The sequence below is a fragment of the Protopterus annectens genome, chromosome 2.part2, assembly GCF_019279795.1.
Source record: "Protopterus annectens isolate FY-2018-M chromosome 2.part2, PAN1.0, whole genome shotgun sequence".
NCBI lineage: Eukaryota > Metazoa > Chordata > Ceratodontiformes > Protopteridae > Protopterus > Protopterus annectens.
Genome location: NC_056730.1, coordinates 580,570,371 through 580,589,690, shown reverse-complemented (window position 1 = coordinate 580,589,690; position 19,320 = coordinate 580,570,371). Strand labels below are relative to the sequence as shown.

The 19,320-nt window shown below is 40.2% G+C and overlaps 1 protein-coding gene across 1 annotated transcript in view; it reads right to left on the bottom strand.

Annotated features, from left to right (window-relative positions):
* RAB11FIP5 (RAB11 family interacting protein 5) overlaps positions 1 to 19,320 on the bottom strand; it is a 2,272,349-nt gene that overhangs the window by 1,271,126 nt on the left and 981,903 nt on the right. Inside the window, exon 3 of the mRNA XM_044064038.1 lies at positions 1,922 to 2,639. Coding sequence (XP_043919973.1) covers positions 1,922 to 2,639 — 718 coding nt within the window. The remainder of the gene's footprint in view (positions 1 to 1,921; positions 2,640 to 19,320) is intronic.

Genomic DNA, 19,320 nt, shown 5'->3' with positions numbered 1-19,320 from the left:
ATTGTATTGCCATTTCTGTGGCCTGCTGGCTCAGGCAGCCCTTTCAGAAGATCAAATGATTCTAGCCTAAAACATGCATCAAGATCTTAATCACTTTCATGCCATGTTTACAGTTCATAACCCACAAGCTGCCTCTCTACAGATACAAGTTGCGTTTTTGAACACAAACGTCCTTGCACTATTAATACGAGACAGGTCATTTAGTTAGCCCTCTTCATTTTATGGCTTGACACATTATCACCATCACATAAGTATTCCGTACCATAAGACCAGTACACTTCAAATTAAACAACCCTGAGCAGTTTAGGCTCGTCTCACAGATTTCCTTATTGTTAAAGTTAGTTTAATTAGATAAACTCAAGATTTGTACAGTCTCTATACATTTTCTGGGCCCTCTGCCTGTTAGTCACCTCCTTAGAGCAAACACACTGCAGCACTTAGAGCAAACACACTGCAGCACTTTTTTAGAATACAGATCTTCAACCTAGATGATCAGCTTTTGAGACGGCAATGTCCTTGAAATAAAATGACCCATTACTAAAATATGCAAATGAGGTGCAATCAGCCTGATTAAATGGCCAGTGAATACATCCACATCTAGATGGTCAATGAATCAATGTACACAAACTATAGCACACACTGATGAAAGTATGTGCACACGTACATAATCATATATCTTTGGCTAACGCCACTGCATTCATTGCCATCCCATGTAAAGGACTTCATGCAAATCATGTGAATACTGTGTTAAGTTTTTTTCATGGTGCAGTGCTGCTCCTGGTTGAAATGCAGTTCCACTCTCTCACAGTTGGTTGTCATACAGAAATATGCACATACCACTCAGTCTTACAATTATTCCCTCTAGCTTTGTTATCACTGCAGGTAAGTCTAAAAAGTAGCTAACCGCAAAACCCAAGAAAGCTACAGAAAGAAATGTACATTTTTATGACAAATTACTCTACTTTCATCTCTTCCTTCAAACAACCACAGTATGTTCCTACACATAAGCATTTCATGTGCTTTAACTACTGCCCCACTAGGGCTGTTAAGGGCACAGCTCTGTCTCTGCCATCAGAAGTAAATGTTAATAAGCCTGTTATTCAGAATACTAGACGGTGCTACTAGGGATCAAGAATGCATCCCTCCAAAATAGTATGGGTATATCTTAAATACTTCCAAGTTTTAGTCAAGTCTTGAAATATTTTCCCCGATTCTTACAAATATTATACATCTGGTCTGGCAGTTAGAAAGAAACAATGTAAATTACCAAGTTAAAAAAGTTAAGTTTTAAGTCCTTATTGATAAATGTATGTTCTGTGTACGACAAGGGATTAATACACTTTTAAAAGGCTGCAAAAAATATCTTTCCTACACACTGATTTTTAACTAAGTGAAATTATCTAACACTCTAGAAAGAATAAAGCAAAGTTGCTGCTGTACCCCTTCGCACAGTCTATCTCTTCAATGATGTTCCAGAAAATGTGCACTACTGCAATCATTACTGCCTGATGTGTAAAGCTGATCAATGAAAATGCATGGCAGTTAGTGAACCTGACACCTCTTTAGCCTTGGTAATATAACCCATATCTCAAAATAAGATTTCAGTAGTACTGAACAAGTTTAACGTACAAATCACAAAAGAAAAAGTCTGTTGATAGTTTAATATCTTTTACAGACACGTGAAATATCTTGTGCAAAAAAAAAATTTTCATCCAAAAATTTAGACCAAAAAAGGAAAACTGTTAGACCCTGAAACTTTATGTTACAGCTTCTTTGCAGAAGTTGCTGGTCAACTCAAATTATTAAACTTAGGTTAATTCAGTGGAGCTTGTATATCATGCTTAAAAGGAAATGATGCATCTTTGATTAGTATAATACCTATTAACTGCAACTGTTTATTGCCAATGTTTGCACCACTAACCTTGGTTTCTGGACTGATTTGTCCTTTGTGTCTTTTGAACTAAACCAGTGGCTGACCTTGTTCTTTTCCTCAATTTCTGAAGATGAGCCAACACTCCGTACATGATGCTTGTCAGAGCTGTTGCTTGTGTTTTTCGTCAGCAACTCATTCTTTCCACTGCCAAGGTGAAATAGATTCAGTTTTGGCTTTTCTTCTTTTTTGTGTTCTTCGTGATATGCTTCTCTTGTTTCACTGGATAAAACTGAAGCAGCCAATTGCACAGGCTTGATTTCTATAAAGTGCTCTGCTTTCTTAAGAGCAGTACTTTCTTGGTTCATAACCGGTTTGGGTGAAATTATGTCATCTTCCACAGTAATAGTGGGAGTAACAATTTTAAGACCTTTTTGACTTTGCTCTCCTGAACTACTAGATGCCATCGTTTGTATCCCAGTATCTTCAGAACTAGCAATAATCAAGGAAGGCACTTCTAATTTTTTGTTTAGGTTCTGCAAGGATGACTGAGGAGAGGATTTCTGTAACATACCTGAAGGTGTCTTTTTCTTATCCTCACTGTAAACATGACTTCCATTGACACAGAGCGAGGATTTAGATATTGGGCTGTTCTTTGACCGTAAGTTCTGACTTTCATTTAGCTCAGCGAGTTTACCAGCACTGCCTGCATCGTCACTGAAGGCTCTCTTATGGGCTTTTCCCTTGACAGGGGACTGATCATCACTCACTAAAATAATAAAAAAAGACAAAATATAGCACTTGAATTCAAGTCCACAGTAAACAAGAGCTTAAGCAACTACTGCTACATGATCATGAGAAAGTCTCTAACCAAAAGTGCATGCTGCCTCCTGATCCAAAGTAAATTATGTGAAGGTACAACAGCAATCACATATTTTCATGAGGACTTGTTTTAAAAACTACAAGAATGACAAATGAAAGCCTTTAAGAGAAAAATGTTTATTTACCGTGACTAATATAAAAAAATAAACTGAAAATTACTTACCAGTACCTGAAATGGTGTATTATTATGAAATTAGAAGAAATATAAAATAATACTATTTTGATGGAATTATTAGCATACTTGATAAGTAATATTTCATATCACTTGGATACGGCTTTATTTATGTACTTACAACTGAGAGGTGGTGAATAAACTTTTAAGAAATTAAATAAGCTTAAGGATGCCTTTTTGCTTGATCTGCCATGCTGTTCCTGCAGCAAATCATTTTGTTTAAATATTTCTCCTAACACCCAAGGACCCTCATGTTTTACAGAGACTCATCTTTACTACAACACGTGGATTCTCACTACTTCTAAACAACCAGTCATGGCCAGAACTTTGCTGGCTGCTCTTTCCTCAACCATTTTTTTTTTATAGGGAGAAAGGCTTATAAGGCCACCTACCTGTATGGGTGGAAGGCAAAGCTCATAATAAGCAGGCTGGGTGGAAGGCAAAGCTCATAATAAGCAGGCTGGGCATATTGGAGACCATAACCTTTGTAGGTAACCAGTGAAGCTCCTTAGCTTAAAATGGTGCTATGATATTAGGCATATTTAGTGCCAACTGACGGCCAAGTAACTGAAATACTACCTTCTAATCTGTAGCAAGGCACTTGATCTATGCCAAGAGTCACGTTAGCAATGCCAGTTCTTATACCCTTTCATATTATCCGCACTGATCAATCCCTCCAGCAGTCCTGGCTCAGCCTTGAAACTAGGTCACTGAATACAGTAGTAGATCAATGCATCACCTTGAGACCAGCAGACAAGTAGACACCAACAATACCATTACTAACTAGTTTAGAAAAAAAAAATATGAAAACAAAATGGACTAGGGAAGGGTATACAAGAGAAGGTATTTTAGTTTTTCTAAACCAAAGTAAAAGTCATAGATACTGCACTGATTAAACATGTTACAAAACATTAAGCATTGTTTAGCTGTCATCTAATAGTACACTGCAATAAGTAGATGAGAAATGCAAAAGATACTCACTGCAGTATTTGCCAAGTACGTTTGAAAGATGAGTAAAGTGCTTCTATGACATTTCAACAGTTACCCAGATAAGAATGACCAGGTCTTCCACAGTACTGGAACACTATGCCAAACAACCACAAAACCCCTAGGTATGGCAACTCCACTACTTTCCATGCCTTAGTCATGGGTCATCTACTGGTAAACTAACAAGAATCCTAAGGACAACCTGCAAAGCATTACTTCCCCACATCTCAGAAAAAAAAAACTAAATCATCAGGCACAGCAACTTCTATAGCTTCTTCTAAAGTGTAACTGAGAAGGCAATATAAATCCCAATCTTGTTGTCCATCTCCCTGCAAAAGTAGTGACTGAAGTACAACCGTGTTGCTGACAGATTGTAAAGTGAAAGCAAAGTATATGCAAAATAGAAATACCCACAGATTTTCGTCTCCTGGGCTCAATGTTGGGAAGGATGCTCAGGTATGCACTGACGAGGGAGGGAATTTCCTTTAGCTGCTGTTAGTGTGACCATGGAGCTGATTATTTAAAGTCTTAAAGGATCAAAGGTTGATAAAACATGGGTTTTGGCTTGATTTTGGTGAGGGCCAGGAATCTGTAAAGTAGGTCAAACTAGGATCTGAGATCACAGATTCTTCCTGAATTCCACTCTACCATTTAATTTCACACCCTTGCCTTCCTTCTGTTTCTCCCCAAGGGATGTGTAGACCTTTACTGTTTTCCTCATCCTTTTCTTCTGTCTGCAACTCAGTGCAGACAAGTTGTAATACCGTCAAAGCTATACTTTTTGTGATGGTGGTCCAGTGCGTAGACATGCACTCCAGTCACGTGAAAATAATATTGGGAAGTGCAACATTAAAGCATAGTCTGTTAAGGGTTTTGCCAGTGTGATTAGATGAGACGTTGGAAGGAGGACAACATTTTATACCTTGATCTGGCAGGAAAAATGAAAAACAGGTTAAAAAGACATTTGTCAAGTACAGTAAAAATTCAATATGGTGAAAAACTAAAGTGCAACAGACAACTGTGAACTGAAGTCAACAGATGACCAAGATGAGGCAACCATATAAAAAAACTCTGGGCTGATCAAATAAACTAAACCTGAACATAATGCAGATATGCTGCACACAATTAATTCTGACACTATTAAAAGAACTATACTGGCTTAAAAAAGAACCATGAATGTGAACAGGAAAGAATAATAAAAAGGTACCAAACTAACAGGATCCTCAGAAACAAAAATTAAACTATTATTCCTGCAAAAGAAGGCCAGGCCGGCTTGTCTTATGTGCAAGAAAAGCTGGCAAACTAGACCAATTTACATGCTAGACAGATAAAAGTTAATCTGGATTCTGGACTGTTTTATACCAGGCAACACTAGAAACAAGTACCTACAGCATATGCTGGTAAGATTTGGGTCTTCTAAACTTAAAGACCAGATTCTACCACATTTTAGAAGCAAGGGACATTGATAAAGATTATTACTCACAAAAAGAAAAAGGGAGAGCTGAGTGCTTGGCTACAATGAAGGAATGTAGAATGTGAAAGCTTAAAGTTACTGTTTCAAGTCTTCTTTCCAAATGGTATTAGGACACTGCCTGATGTACAAGAATCCATATCAAAGATTCAAGAGTACAAACCAAAAAGGCTGAGGGGAAGTGAACAGAAAAGCTAATTTAGCAGGGAAGGTAGAAGAATCTGAGAAGGGGAAAATACTTCAGCATTGCAAAAATAAAAATCAACAAAGAATACGAGCTAAAGTCCTGCATGACTGAGGAATAAAGGGCTTGATAAGTACATTTCATTCATCAGTGATACAAAATGTATTTATTTCCTGTGGTTAACTTTTACACTAGACAATGTGTCTGGTATATCTCACTGTGGAGACAGGAACGGGGTAGCTCTCACTTTTCATGAGATGCACTAGATTTAAAATAATGTTCACTGACTGCTGGACATGGTTGAAGGATATTTCTCTAGGTCCAATTATCTATAACAATGTAAATCAGCAACAATGATTTGTATAACATCTGTTGAATTAAAGGAGTTAGAAGAAATGAAATTTCCAAGAAAGCTGATTTGGGCAGTACTGAGGTGGTTCGAAGTCCCAAAAACATGGGTAGAATTAGTGCAGGCTATGTACAAGGACCCAATGACAAGTACAAACAGTGTACACTCTCACATTGGGGATCCCAGTCGGACAGGATGTGCAAAAGGGTTAATTTCTGAGCCCACTACTGTTTATACTGGTGATGGACTATATTAGCAAACAGGTCAGAGGGGGACAAATCAACAAAGTTGCTGTGTGCAGACGGTGTGGCATTAAAGGCAGACTCTAGGCAAGAACGTCAGAAAAGGACAGGAGAATGAAACACACAACTGAAGGCACATGAGATGAAACTGATTACATATAAGACAGTGATAATGGCAGCAAATTGGGGAAATCATAAGACACTGAGAATAAGATAGTAGGGAAGACAGTGGAACAGGTTAATAGTTTCAAGTATCTGGGAGGAGTGGTTGAGAAGGTAGTCTGAATGAAGAAGTCAAAGCTAGAATCAGAGGGGCTACAGCCAAGTAACATAGAATCTCAAGTGTAGTACATGACAGAAGAATGACAAATATGTCGAAAAGTAAGGTCAACAAAACAGTGGTGTGACCAGTACTATTGTTTGGTACAGAAACCTGGGCAGTAAAGGCAAAGCAAATGAGAAAGCTAGATGTGATGGAAATGAAGTGCCTGAGAGGGGTGGTAGGATGCACACTATGGGTCAGACAAAGAAATAAGGGCATAAGTGCAGAAGCCAAAGTAGCTCCAATTGCAGAAAAGATCAAAGAGAACAGATTAGGGTGGTTCGGGCAAATGTGCAGAAAAGCAGAAGATAATCTGGTGAAGAAGATTTGGGAGACAGGAAGAAGGTAAGGGGATACGAAGGCATCCAGCAAAGAGGTAGATGGATTGTGTGAGAGAAAATCTGCGACAGTCAGGCAAGAGTTTCAAACAAGGCAGGAGTGTGGCACTGAATTGAGAGAGATGACGACAGTTAACACAACACCCCAACCCCATGTAGAAAATGGGAAAAAAGGAGTTGATGATGATGATGAGAAAAAAAAAAGTTATGTACTCACCATAACGTTCCATGTGAGTTGTTTATCTCGCCTTTATTCTCACTGATGGGTTCGGAGCCGATCCTCAGCTCCGACACGGCCTACAGCAAAGCTCAAGGTTTGCCAGTAGCTCAAGACCAAGCCCCTTATCCCATAATGCACTGCTGGAATTACCTCAGATCTTGTTTGCTGCATGTATGTATACCCCTGTAAGGGGAGCACTCCCCAAGAAGGAAGAAGAAGTACTGAACAACCAGGATGATACTAGCCTCTAGGTCAACTGTCAGCCAGGAGGGGGCTGGAGGGAGGGAAGTGAGAATAAAGGCGAGATAAACAACTCACATGGAACGTTATGGTGAGTACATAACTTCTTTATTTGAAGTTGTTAAATCTCGCCGTTTATTCTCACTGATGGGTAGCGTCCCTAGCACCCGGAATCCTGGGTGGCTCATGGGAGTACATTTTGTCAGCACCGTGGAACCAAAAGAAGACCTGTCCCTGGAAGCCTTATCTACTCTGTAATGAGTGATAAACGTATGAGGCTTAGACGAAGTGGCTTCAGCACAAATGTTGTCAAGGGGCAATTTAGCTTGAAAAGCAGAAGACGTAGAAACTGCTCTGGTTGAATGAGCCTGTGCTTTGTGTGGCAAAGGTATGTTAGCATTTGCATGAACAAATGAGATACAATCCGATAATCATTTTGAAAGGGTTGTCTTAGCCACTGGTCTACCTTTTCTGGCCTCCGAAAAGGATATGAAGAGTTGATCTGATTTTCTAATATCCTTAGTTCTATCAAGATAAAATCTGAGCTGCCTATGTACGTCAAGTTTGTGCAGCATGTATTCCAATTTGTTGGAATGGTTGGGAAAAAAGACTGGCAACTCAATGACCTGATTGATATTGGACTCGGAACATACTTTAGGCAAAAAGGAGGGGGTTTGTTCTGAGAGATACTCTATCAGCATGGAAAATCATGTAAGCAGGTATGATAGATAATGCTTGAAGTTCTGATTCTCTGCGGGCAGAAGCAATGGCCACTAGAAAAATAGTTTTTCAGGACAAAAATTTGAGATCACAAGATGATGCTGGTTCAAAGGGGGGAAGAATTATGTGAGACAGCATAAAATTCAAATTCCAGGGAGAATGAGGGATTTTGACAGGAGGTCTCATGTGAAAAACACCTTTAAGAAAAACCTTAGATAAGTTGTGGGCCATAGCATTTAACCTAACGAATCCAAGGTGGAAATTTGATATGGCGGCTAACTGAACCCAAACTGTGGCAGCTGCTGCTCCTTCCTTAAAAATCATTGTCAAAAAGTTTAAAATGGATGACAGAGGAGCTCGGAAAGGGTCATTTTTTTGTATACTGGCTCTAACTGAGAACCTTTTCCACTTACTGCGATATAGTTTTCAGGTGGATGGCTTATGAGAAGACAACAGAATTTGTCTTGTGTCATCTGAGAGTGAATTAAGCCTGGCTATTTGAGGAAGTGGATCAGCCAAGCAGTCAGCTTTACTGCAATGAAGGATGGAGGTCCCCTGACGGGTGTGTCAGGAGGTCTGGAAATGGGTCCAGGATCCATGGATCCTCCAGCAGATGATGGTGAAGGAAAGGGAACCAAATCTGTCGAGGCAAATGGAGGGCTATGAGAATAACAGTCCTTCCCAGCGATTTTGCTTTCTGTAAAAACCTGGGTATCAATGGAATAGGTGGGAATGCATATAGGAGACCCAGAGGCCAATCGTGTACGAATGCTTCTCTCGGGGGGATGTCCCGGAGGTGGTATTAGGGCAAAGTAGCTTCTGCATTTGGTATTGATGTGATTGGCAAAGAGGTCGCAGCAAGGCTGGCATCATTTGTGGAAAATCAAGTCCGCAACGTGTTCGTTGAGAGGCCACTTGTGAGGCAACAGGATCGCCCTGCTCAGCTTGTCCTCTATCATGTTGGATTTCCCCGGGATGTGCATTGCTAATAGAAAATGCTGGGATGACACAGCCCATTGCCATAACCTGAGGGCTTCTCGACAAAGGGGGTAAGACTTGGTTCCTCCCTGTTTGTTCAAGTATCAGACCACTGACATATTGTCTGTCTGAAATGCAATGGTCCCTAGAGGAAGAGAGCCCTGGAAGTACTGCAATGCCAGAAGTACTGCTCTCAACTCCAGAACATTGATATGAAGATGTGATTCCTGATCCGTCCATGTGCCTTGGACAGTCATTCCCTGAAAATGCCCCCCCACCCTATCAGGGAAGTGCCCGTGGTCACAGTGACTACTGGGGGGGGGGGGCACAAAGGGTCTTCCTATTGTGACATGAAGAGACGTCAACCACCACTGAAGGTCTCTCTTGCAAGAATTTGTGATGAGAATCATATGGTTAATTGGTAACTTCTGGTAAGACCACTGAACGAATAGCAGCCACCGAAGAATTCGCATATGCATCCTTGCGAGTGGAATGGCTAGAATTGCTGCCGCCATCAAACCTAGTACCTTCAAGACCTCTGCGGCTGTAGCTTTGTTCTTTGACACTAATGAGTTGACGTGTTGGTGAAGAAGTGAGACCCTTTCGATTGGAAGACGTAGAGTGGTTGTTGAGGTATCTAACTCTGCTCCTATAAAGACGGTATGCTGCAATGGCGACAAGGCAGACTTTTCGAAGTTGACTGTAATACCCAAGTGGTGTCAGAGTGTCAGAGTAGATTGTTTTGCCTGAATCAATTGATGCCTGGTGGTAGCTGTGAGGAGACAATCATCTAGATATGGAAACACCTGGAATCCTAGATGCCTCAGGTGAGCCGTGACCACTGCCATGCATTTGGTGAACACTCTGGGGGCTGTAGTGAGACCAAAGGGCAGGGATCGAAACTGGTAGTGATTGGCTCCCAGCAGGAAACGCAGGTGATCTCTGGAGCGTCTGTCCATCTTTATGTGGTAGTACATGTCCTTGAGATCGATGGAGCACATCCAATCGCCCTTCCCTAGAAAGGGAAGAATGGCTTGAAGCGTGACCATTCGGAACTTCTCTTTTTTTACAAATTGGTTGAGTCTGCTGAGGTCCAAGATAGGTCTCCAGTCCCGTTTTCTTTGGAACAAAAAAGAATCTTGAGTAAGTTCCGAATCCAACTTGGTCTGCTGGGACTGGCTGGATGACTCTTTTTCTAGCAACCTGTGGACTTCTATGCTTGCTTGTTCCCTGAGACTGGGTGGAACATCTGGGATTCTGTTTACAGGAGTGGGAGGGGAAGAGAATGGTATGAAATACTCTCTAGAAATGATGCTTTGTACACAGGTATCGGACGTTATGCTTAGCCAGGCTTCTGGGTACAAAGATAAGTGACCCCAGACTGCCTCCAAAGCCAGACAGTTGGGTCTCCTTTCAGGAACACTGGTAAGGTTGACCAGAGAAATGGCTTCTGTCACCCTGCTGTTACGGACCCCCCCCCCCGCCACGCGAGCAGTGTCTTCCATTATAACCCCCTACTCTGCCTCTAGAGGGGGTTTCTCCACATGTGTCCTGAAAGGCTCCCTGTGCTTTTCGGAACCACATTTTTCAGCCCTTAGGACACTTGGGATAGGGCCGAGTAGGGGTAGAAAAACAGACTCCAACGGCAGATAGAGTCTTGCCTTCCTGCTCACACCTGGTTAGAGTTTCATTCACTTTGGGCCCAAACAGGGATGAGCCATCAAATGGGGTATTGATAAAGGAAGACTTGAACGGCTCCGCAAAGGAACAGAGACGCATCCAGGCTTGTCTATGCAGAGTAATGTTTGAACTAGCGGCTCTACTTGAACCATCAGCTGCATAAGATATGAGGCACAGGGATGAGTTCACAATCGAGTTTAGGATAGCGAGCTGTGTGTTAACTTTGTCGGCAACCCCTGCAGTTACTGTACCCTGGGGAGTATCTCCTAGCTCTTTCAGGAGATCTCTTTGTAGTCTTGTAAAATGGGTTAAATAGTTCAGTTATCGAAGGGAGAAAGTCGCTGAACTAAACATGCGCTTCCCATATCTATCCATGATCCTAGAATCTCTGTTAGGAGGATGGATAGATGAGGACGTCTCAGACATTTCCTTTTTGGTGGCTGCAGCCACCACCATGGCATCAACAGGCACTCCGTTAGTCAAAAAGGCTTTGTCCACTGGGGCAGAGATTAACTTATTTGGCTTCCGAGGGACAGGTTCCATGACCTCCGGAGATTCCCATGCCTTATGGGAGATCAGCTCCATGAGCTCTTCGTAAGGCGGAGACACCCAAGAAGTGGAAGGTTGAGACCCAAAAGCCTTCAAGAGCACTGACTCGTCTTCAGTAGGGCTTTTGGACTGCCAACCGCCCCTCTGATTAAGGATCTCTAATACCTCTGCAAAGGAGATATCCTCAGAGGGGGATTGAGGGGACCCTTCTGACTCATCCAAGTCAGTGTCAGATGTCAAAGACTCCTGTGGGAAGTCCAAGTACCTCCTCTTGCACAGTCTCTTCCTGGGTACCTCCTCAGTGGTGGGATCTGGGGAGGTCTCAGAAGAGCAGGGGGCGCCCTGTGGGGCTTCTTGAGGCTCAGGGTCTCTACGCTTGGGTGGACCGGTAGAAGCAGGAGCGGACACAGGCGCTTGAGGGGAGGAGGAAGCCAGACCTGATGCTGATGATGTCTTTGGAGACAGGACTCTCCTCATAGCATCGAACGCACCATGGCTCCGACGAGAAGGGGTAGAGGGCTCCAAAGGGACCGTCCGATCCTCCCGCACCGAGGCCATGGGCTCCGAGCCTGAGGTAGGAGCCGAGCTCATCCGAGTCGAAGCCCCGAGAGGAAGAGTCGGCACAGACAAATCGGTACGACTATCCTCCCCTAACTCGACAGGAGAGTGACGGCTCCACGGGTTCAACAACTATCAGGTAGGGCTCCTTTGGCTCCGAAAGTCCAATACGGCTCAGATGAGGAGTAGTCAAGTCCAGGTTAATGGTCTTCGGCTCCGATGTAGGTGTCGGAGCCAACAACAATTTAGAAAGGCCTGGTGCCCGTAGAAGCTTCTGCACTAGCCGATCCATATCCATATCTGAGAGGCTGACAGAAGACTTTAAGGAGTGCACCGAAGGTGCTGATTGTAGCAGAGGAGATGAGGGGAAACTCAAAGACTGGCTCCAAAACTGTGAGCTGGCTCCGAACAGAAGGGGCACTTGGCTCAGAGGACAGTGGAACTGATGACCCTACACCCTCCATTTATTTAGTCTTTTTGGATGCTTTCGAGTCAAGTGAGGATTTGGAAGATTTTGAGGATCTACTAGCACCATCCTGGTCACCCAGCACTTCAGAGTAAGGGTGCTGAAGTAAACCCCTGTCTACTAATTTTCTCCTCTCCAAAAGTACCCTGGAGGAGAAAGAGTGACATATACTGCAAGAGTCTTGGAGGTGTTTAGCCCCAAGACAATAAACATATTGAGCATGCCAGTCAGTGACAGACATTTTTTGTCCACAATCCGGACATTTCTTGAAGCCAGATTTTGGATAAGGCTTCTCTTTCTCATCAGATATTTCCATATCAGATTAAACAATTTTAAAGAATTAAACAACACACTTAGCATTATCTACCAAAGTACATCCAAGGTTAAATACAAGGCCAACTCTTAGGCCCAACACTATAGAAAACAGAAGCCAACACAGGGCCCTAATCTATCGATTAATAATGGCCGAGCTATCTGGAACACCGAGATCTGTGCTGTGGCAAACTAGATCTGGGGTAATTCCAGCAGTGCATCATGGGATAAGGGGCTTGGTCTTGAGCTACTGGCAAACCTTGAGCTTTGCTATAGGCCGTGTCAGAACCGAGGATCAGCTCCGAACCCATCAGTGAGAATAAATGGTGAGATTTAACAACTTCACATGGAAATATTTGAACTATGTTTGGAGGATATTAGATGGAGTGGGGCTAGGATTAGTTAATCACCTAGGAAGTTCAAACTTGGTTATGGCTAACTCTGTTAAGAAGCCTGCTAAAAGGCACCAAGTGTATTAATGTGCATTTCGGGAAGAGTTACAAAGACATCCTGATTAAGGGATGAAGAGTGTATTTTGTAACTTGGGAGTATGAATGGTTTAACTAACCCAGTTAAAAAGAATAGAATATTTATTGACTTAACTACTATTAAACTCTAAGGCACATCTGGAAAATTAATATGTAAATTATAAGGAGGATACTGAACAGGGAATGCAGCTTCCTTCTTCTGAGGGGTTAATAAGAGATGGGTTAAGTTATTCTCAACAAGGCAATGCCTTTCTGAATTTGGAGATTTAACCAATGTCCGTGGTTACTGTGACAAAAGGAGGTACTGCCAGCACAGCTTGCTGAAATTTTGTAAATATGTCATTTGTGAATATCAAACTAATCTGTACAAGATGCTTGTGTTACAAATATATTAGAACTGTATGTCACGTGCATATCAAACTGCTATGTACAGATGTTTGTGTTAAAAGATATTTAATAAGTGCTGTGTTTAAAACGCATCAACACTGTGCCCTACTGGAAGAGAACAGAAATGTGCATGCATTATTGTAACTGTTTAAATGTATATATTTTAACAGTGGAAACTGGAATACAGGAGGTTAACCTACATCCAGCAAACTTTAGAAAAATATCTGAAATTAAATTACTTTACAGGCGGTGCCATAAAGATGTTTCAATGCAGTTAGAGACACAAAGTCTGCACTAGGAAGCTTTCTGTATCGTCGTTAGGGTGAACTAATTGCTACTTTGGAAGCATGAAGGAATGTAATTGTTTTAGGACTTCTAGTATCTGCAAAAGATCTGAGCAAAAGCCCTTGTATGAGTATTTTTACATGTAGATGCTAAATGCTACCAGCTGTCAGCAATGGAGGTTTTGGCCTGGAAACTAGAAGTCAGATGACCAGAAATGATGTCATTCTGCAAGCTATCCCAGTAGTAATATTTTAGATATTAAACCCTTTATTTTCCTTCAAGTGCTATGCTTACTCTCACCTTAAATCTTTTGACTTTTTTCTCAAGGTGGTCTCCTGGACTCAACCACAATTTGAACATTAGTTATCTGTTCTTTTTCTATCCTCTTCTGACACCTCTCCTTTAATTTATTTGCTTCTTATTCGTTTCTCCCATGCATCCCTGCTCTTGCATTCAAACTCTATCTATAATTTCCTTTCCTTTCCTACTTTACTAACATTCACAGTTGCACTAATATATCTTTTTCTTATGCATAGTGCCCAATGCACCTCATTCTTGTTTGGAAATTGTTAAAGTATTATGCTATTAGAACAGAGTGTGTTTTTGTGTGTATTAGTTTAGATCTGTTCTGCTGTGTTTTTGTGTGTAATGTATTATCATTGGAGCTTTTCTCCCCGGGCCTCCACTGAAAACGGGCTTTCGGGCCCAGTGGACTTCCCCGGTTATCAAACTGGAAATAAATAAATAAATAATAAATAAATATTATTTTGAGAAGTCTCTTAGTGACACAGGGCATTCTGTATTATGTCTTGGACCTGACAAAAATAACAAGAAGTACCATTCATCACATCTGCCTTGCTCTAATGAAGTAAGATTCTAGGGAATAGTACAATTTTAGATACATTCAGAAATATAGCAAAGCTTAGTTTAGATTTTGTTTTTCTTTATTTGTGTGAGCACCTGTACTGCAATGTCATTTTAAATATTTCCTGTGATTTTTAACTCTGATGTCACTGTGAACATATATTTAGTAGCATTGCCTTGTTCTTTTATCATTAAATATATTTAAACTTTTCATTGTGGCTGATCTGAGTAGACATATTTAAGTTTTGAGAGTACTTGCATACTTATTTGGTAACACTGTGTGGGCCACTCCTAACAGCCTTGCTCTTGGTCAAACTACAATTTTTATTAATATTAATAGTAATATCACTCAGTATATTAGGTACCCTTGGAAGAGCCTTAAGGTAGCTGGCAGGAGTGACTGGTGGCAGTGAAAACTACCTTATAGTCTAGGCAGAAGGGGGCATAGCTAGTAAACCTATGCTAGCCTTTCCCATCTGTGTATGTGTGTGTAAATCAAACCTCAAAGTGTGTGTGTGTGTGTGTGTGTGTGTGTGTGTGTGTGTGTGTGTGTGTGTGTGTGTGTGTGTGTGTGTGTGTATGTGTGTGTGTGTGTGTGTGCGTGTCAGCTACTTGGGCAGGGACACAAAGCACTGGTTGGACAGAGAGAGTGCTGGAGGACTTGGCTTAGTCACTCAGCTGAGATCTCAACTGTACAGCTGTTCCAGTGGGGAGTCTTAATGGGGATCTGGGAGAAACCAGCGCCAGACAGACTGTGGTCTCTGTGTGCTATTAAGGGAAATTGCACTTGATGTAGAGAGCTGCATATGGAAATACTGTGTGGGTACCTGTTATCCTCCCAGTGAATATCCTCCACTGTTGCCAGTGGTGAGCATTAAGGCACCTTGATTACTTGTCCAGTGGTGGGTCGTCACAGTTGCTATATAGGGTTGTGACAGGCTATTTGTCCATAGCCATGCTGACAATATACATTTTACATCCCTTCTGGGACAAAGGAAAATTACAGACATTATGAAAAGAATGACAGCATTCCAGGAGGGGACAGCAGTGTACAACTGGGACTGAAGTTTTGTGACCAGTTTGGCAGAGGTCAGGGGAGGACCTACAAAGATGCAGAATGTTATTTTTCCCCCTGGATATTGAAGCATGCTGTAGTTAATAGAAAGAAAGAAAGTGAATCCACAAACTAAACCAAGCCGAAAACTGCTGCTTCTAGCTCGAACAGAGCTCCTTGCAAAAACTATAACAGCTGATTCCTGCTGTAAAAACGCATCGAAACACAGATATAAAAAATGTTTTAATCCACACTGGCACGCTACTTTAGTCGTATAAAATACAAAAAACTGGAGACAGGTTTAGCGCTTTCATCTGATCTCATCAGACTTCTTCAGAACCAACAAATGGGATCTTACAATTCCTTATAAACACAATTTGGCGCCAAATCTATGTAATAAATTAATAAAAAACTTGATTCAATTATACATGTAATACTATACATTCTACAGTTTTAAAATACAAACTACTAAAAACCTAATACTAAAACTGTAACTACTATGCTAATGTTTAACACATATGCTTGTCCTATGTACAAATAAATATAAATATATGTTATTCCCCCAATATCAAGAATGGTTTGAGACTAATATATTCATTTAATCCGGGGCTAGTTGTGGCATCTAAACATATTTGCCATTTACTTTCTAATGCCCCTAATCTTGCTTTCCAATTTCCCCTACCTATTGATCTGTCCACTGTTTCAAGGATTGCAAATTTGAATGTGTGTTCTATACCCTTGTCTTTTACGTGTTTACTTAGAGCATTTTTGTCGTCTTTTTTCTTAATTTTGTAAATATGCTCGTAAATCCGGGTTTTTAGTTTTCTTTCCGTTTTGCCTATATAATAGGCTGAACAGACTGTACACCTCGCCAAATATACAACTCCCTGACTATTACAATTACCTGTCTGGAATTTACATGTACTTCTAATGACGTTGTCTAACTTAATACATTTTTCCTCATTTATAAACGAACATTGGGTGCATGTTCCACATTTTTTAGTTGCACCCTTTCCAATGTTGTCTTTTTTATATTTATAATCTCCACTTTCTACTATTTTCTTAAGGTTCTTACCTGTTTTGTATACTACCTGTGGGTATAATCCAACTATGTTACCTATATCTTCCATATTGGACAGTAATATCCAATATCTATGTAAAATTTCCTTAACTGAGTTGCTGTACATGTTGTACATAATCACACATACTTTTCTTTCTGATAACTTACTTTTTTTGTTGTTACTAAATCCTTCGTGTCCTAATAGTGGGTAATATTTCTTACCCCATTGTAGCTTAACATAATTGACAACGTTGTCTAACATGTTTTTGGGATAACCTCTTTTCATAAATAATTCATATATGTACTCTAATTCATGTATCATAAGCTCTACTGTAGAAGACATACGAGCTGCTCTCACACACTGTCCTTTCACAATATTTTTAAATATGTGAGGGGGATGGCAGCTTCCAAAATGGATATAGTCATTTGAATGGGTTTGTTTCCTGTATAATTTTGAAATAAATCTTTCCCCATTATTACTTATAAATGTGTCTAAATAAGCGATTCCCTTCTCTTCTACTATATGTGTAAATTTTAAAAATTCCGTGGTGTTATTGATATATTGTATAAACTCAGTTATGGTTTCCTTCTTACCTTTCCAAATTATAAATAAATCATCTAAAAATCGAGTATATAATGTGATGTTTTTATAATATTCACTGGGGAACAAAAATAATTCTTCCCATTCCAACATAACAAGGTTGGCGTATATGGGTGCACAAGATGCTCCCATTGCAGTGCCTCTTGTTTGTCGAAACAATTTGCCTTGGAATTCAATGAAATTGTGTTCCAAAATAAGGCTCATCATTGCTCACAATCAGTTGGATTTTCTCCCAAGCGAGAGCGGAATGTTTCCTTAAACTATTACTGAAATATTCCAGTCCGATATCAATCGGGATACAGGAAAAGAGGTCTTTGACATCTATAGTAATAAAAATGATTTCTTTATTCCATATTTCAGATGTAAGCTTACTCAAGAAATGCCATGAATCTTTTATAAGATGTGGTACATTTTCATAAATATGTTTTGTCCATTGATCGATGGCTACCCCCATGTTGAAAGTTTTAGACCTAGATCCCGATATGATAGGTCTGAATGGAGGATTTATCACACTCTTGTGGATCTTTGGAATGCATACTATTCTAGCCAGTATCGGGTATTCATTTCTAATGAATTTATAGACATCTTCATTTATTCTGTAGTCTAATAAGTATTCTTCCGTGACCATGTCTATATGTCTATGTCCAATATTGACTTGATTCACTGATATCTCTTCGTAATTCCCTGAATTAAATAATATATCCATTACTACACTTTTATATACAGATTGGTCATATATAATAATCCCACCTCCCTTATCAGGTTTCATGATCCGGATATCCTTGTTACAAACAATATTTTATAATGTCTTTCTTTCTTCATTTGTCAAGTTATCCTTTAGCTTAACATTAGTGTCATTCTGTTTCCTAATGTTTTTATACAGTTCGTACACCTCTTTACACACTACTTGTTCATATGTGTTAACCTGTGGATTGGGTGGTGGAATAAAAGTACTTCTTATCACTAACTTGTTAACCTGTTCCTGTTCTTTCTGTCCATTATTGTTGTTTTTAAAAAATATGGCAAGGTTCAATATGTTAAATATTTGTTTATTTAGGAAATACTTTTGAAAAATGTATACAAGAATATACAGGGAAGACTTCTGTTAATGACAAATGCTTGGTCTAAAGGAGACTCTGGGTATAAGTGGTACATTTCGTTGCATTAACTCTGCTATTTTAAGTATTCCCAGATGAGGTGATGAGAGTTTATGTTTCTTTAATCAGTAAGAAATATGATTTATAGTTAAGGCAACTCCATTGTAGCAAGGAGTAACTTAATACTGCTGAAAAAATTAAGTGGGTTAAATGCATCAGATCACAGGGTTATACTATAGTGCAGGTTAAGATACAGTATTTGCTCTTAAAAAAATGATGCAATGCGAAAAATATTGGTTGTAATGTTGATGAGTGATACTGGTTTGACAATTATCCCCTTTAGGTGTTGCATTACATGAAAGCACAGCAATCAAGCGTGATGAGACAGGGACAGGATGCAAGTTTTATCTGCACGCTATAAACTAGGAAAAAGGGTACTTCTTGGGTAGATTACTTGCTGCCTTTGTACGAAAATTGGCTGGAGAATACCGGAAAAAGGTTTGAAGCAATGGAGAGGCAGGAAAATGCAAGCAAATTTCTGAAGCAACTGAAGTGGAACAAGGACTGGTTCAATTGGGGCACAGGCACAACAGAAATACAGGTTATGGGGTTTTCACCAAATGGAAAATGAAGGTCTGATTAGTCCTACAAGCATCCTGTAGCCAAGTGAATTTTAACCAAACTTCCACCACAGCCTCCCATGCTTTCTGACTGCAAGGATGCTTATTGATCATGTTGACATGATGAATGGTTACATGACTACAGGGATAGTTATTTGTAAGTTAGAGTAGCGGTGCTTGTCACTGACTTCAATTGAAGTTAGTTACTTTCCTAATTAACTCTGTTCTGTTTGAACTGAGTGTTTTCCTTTAAATGTTTTTATTGAATAATTGAATGACTAACTGACTTTGTATTTAAAGTTGTTTCATTTGTTGCTGTATTCA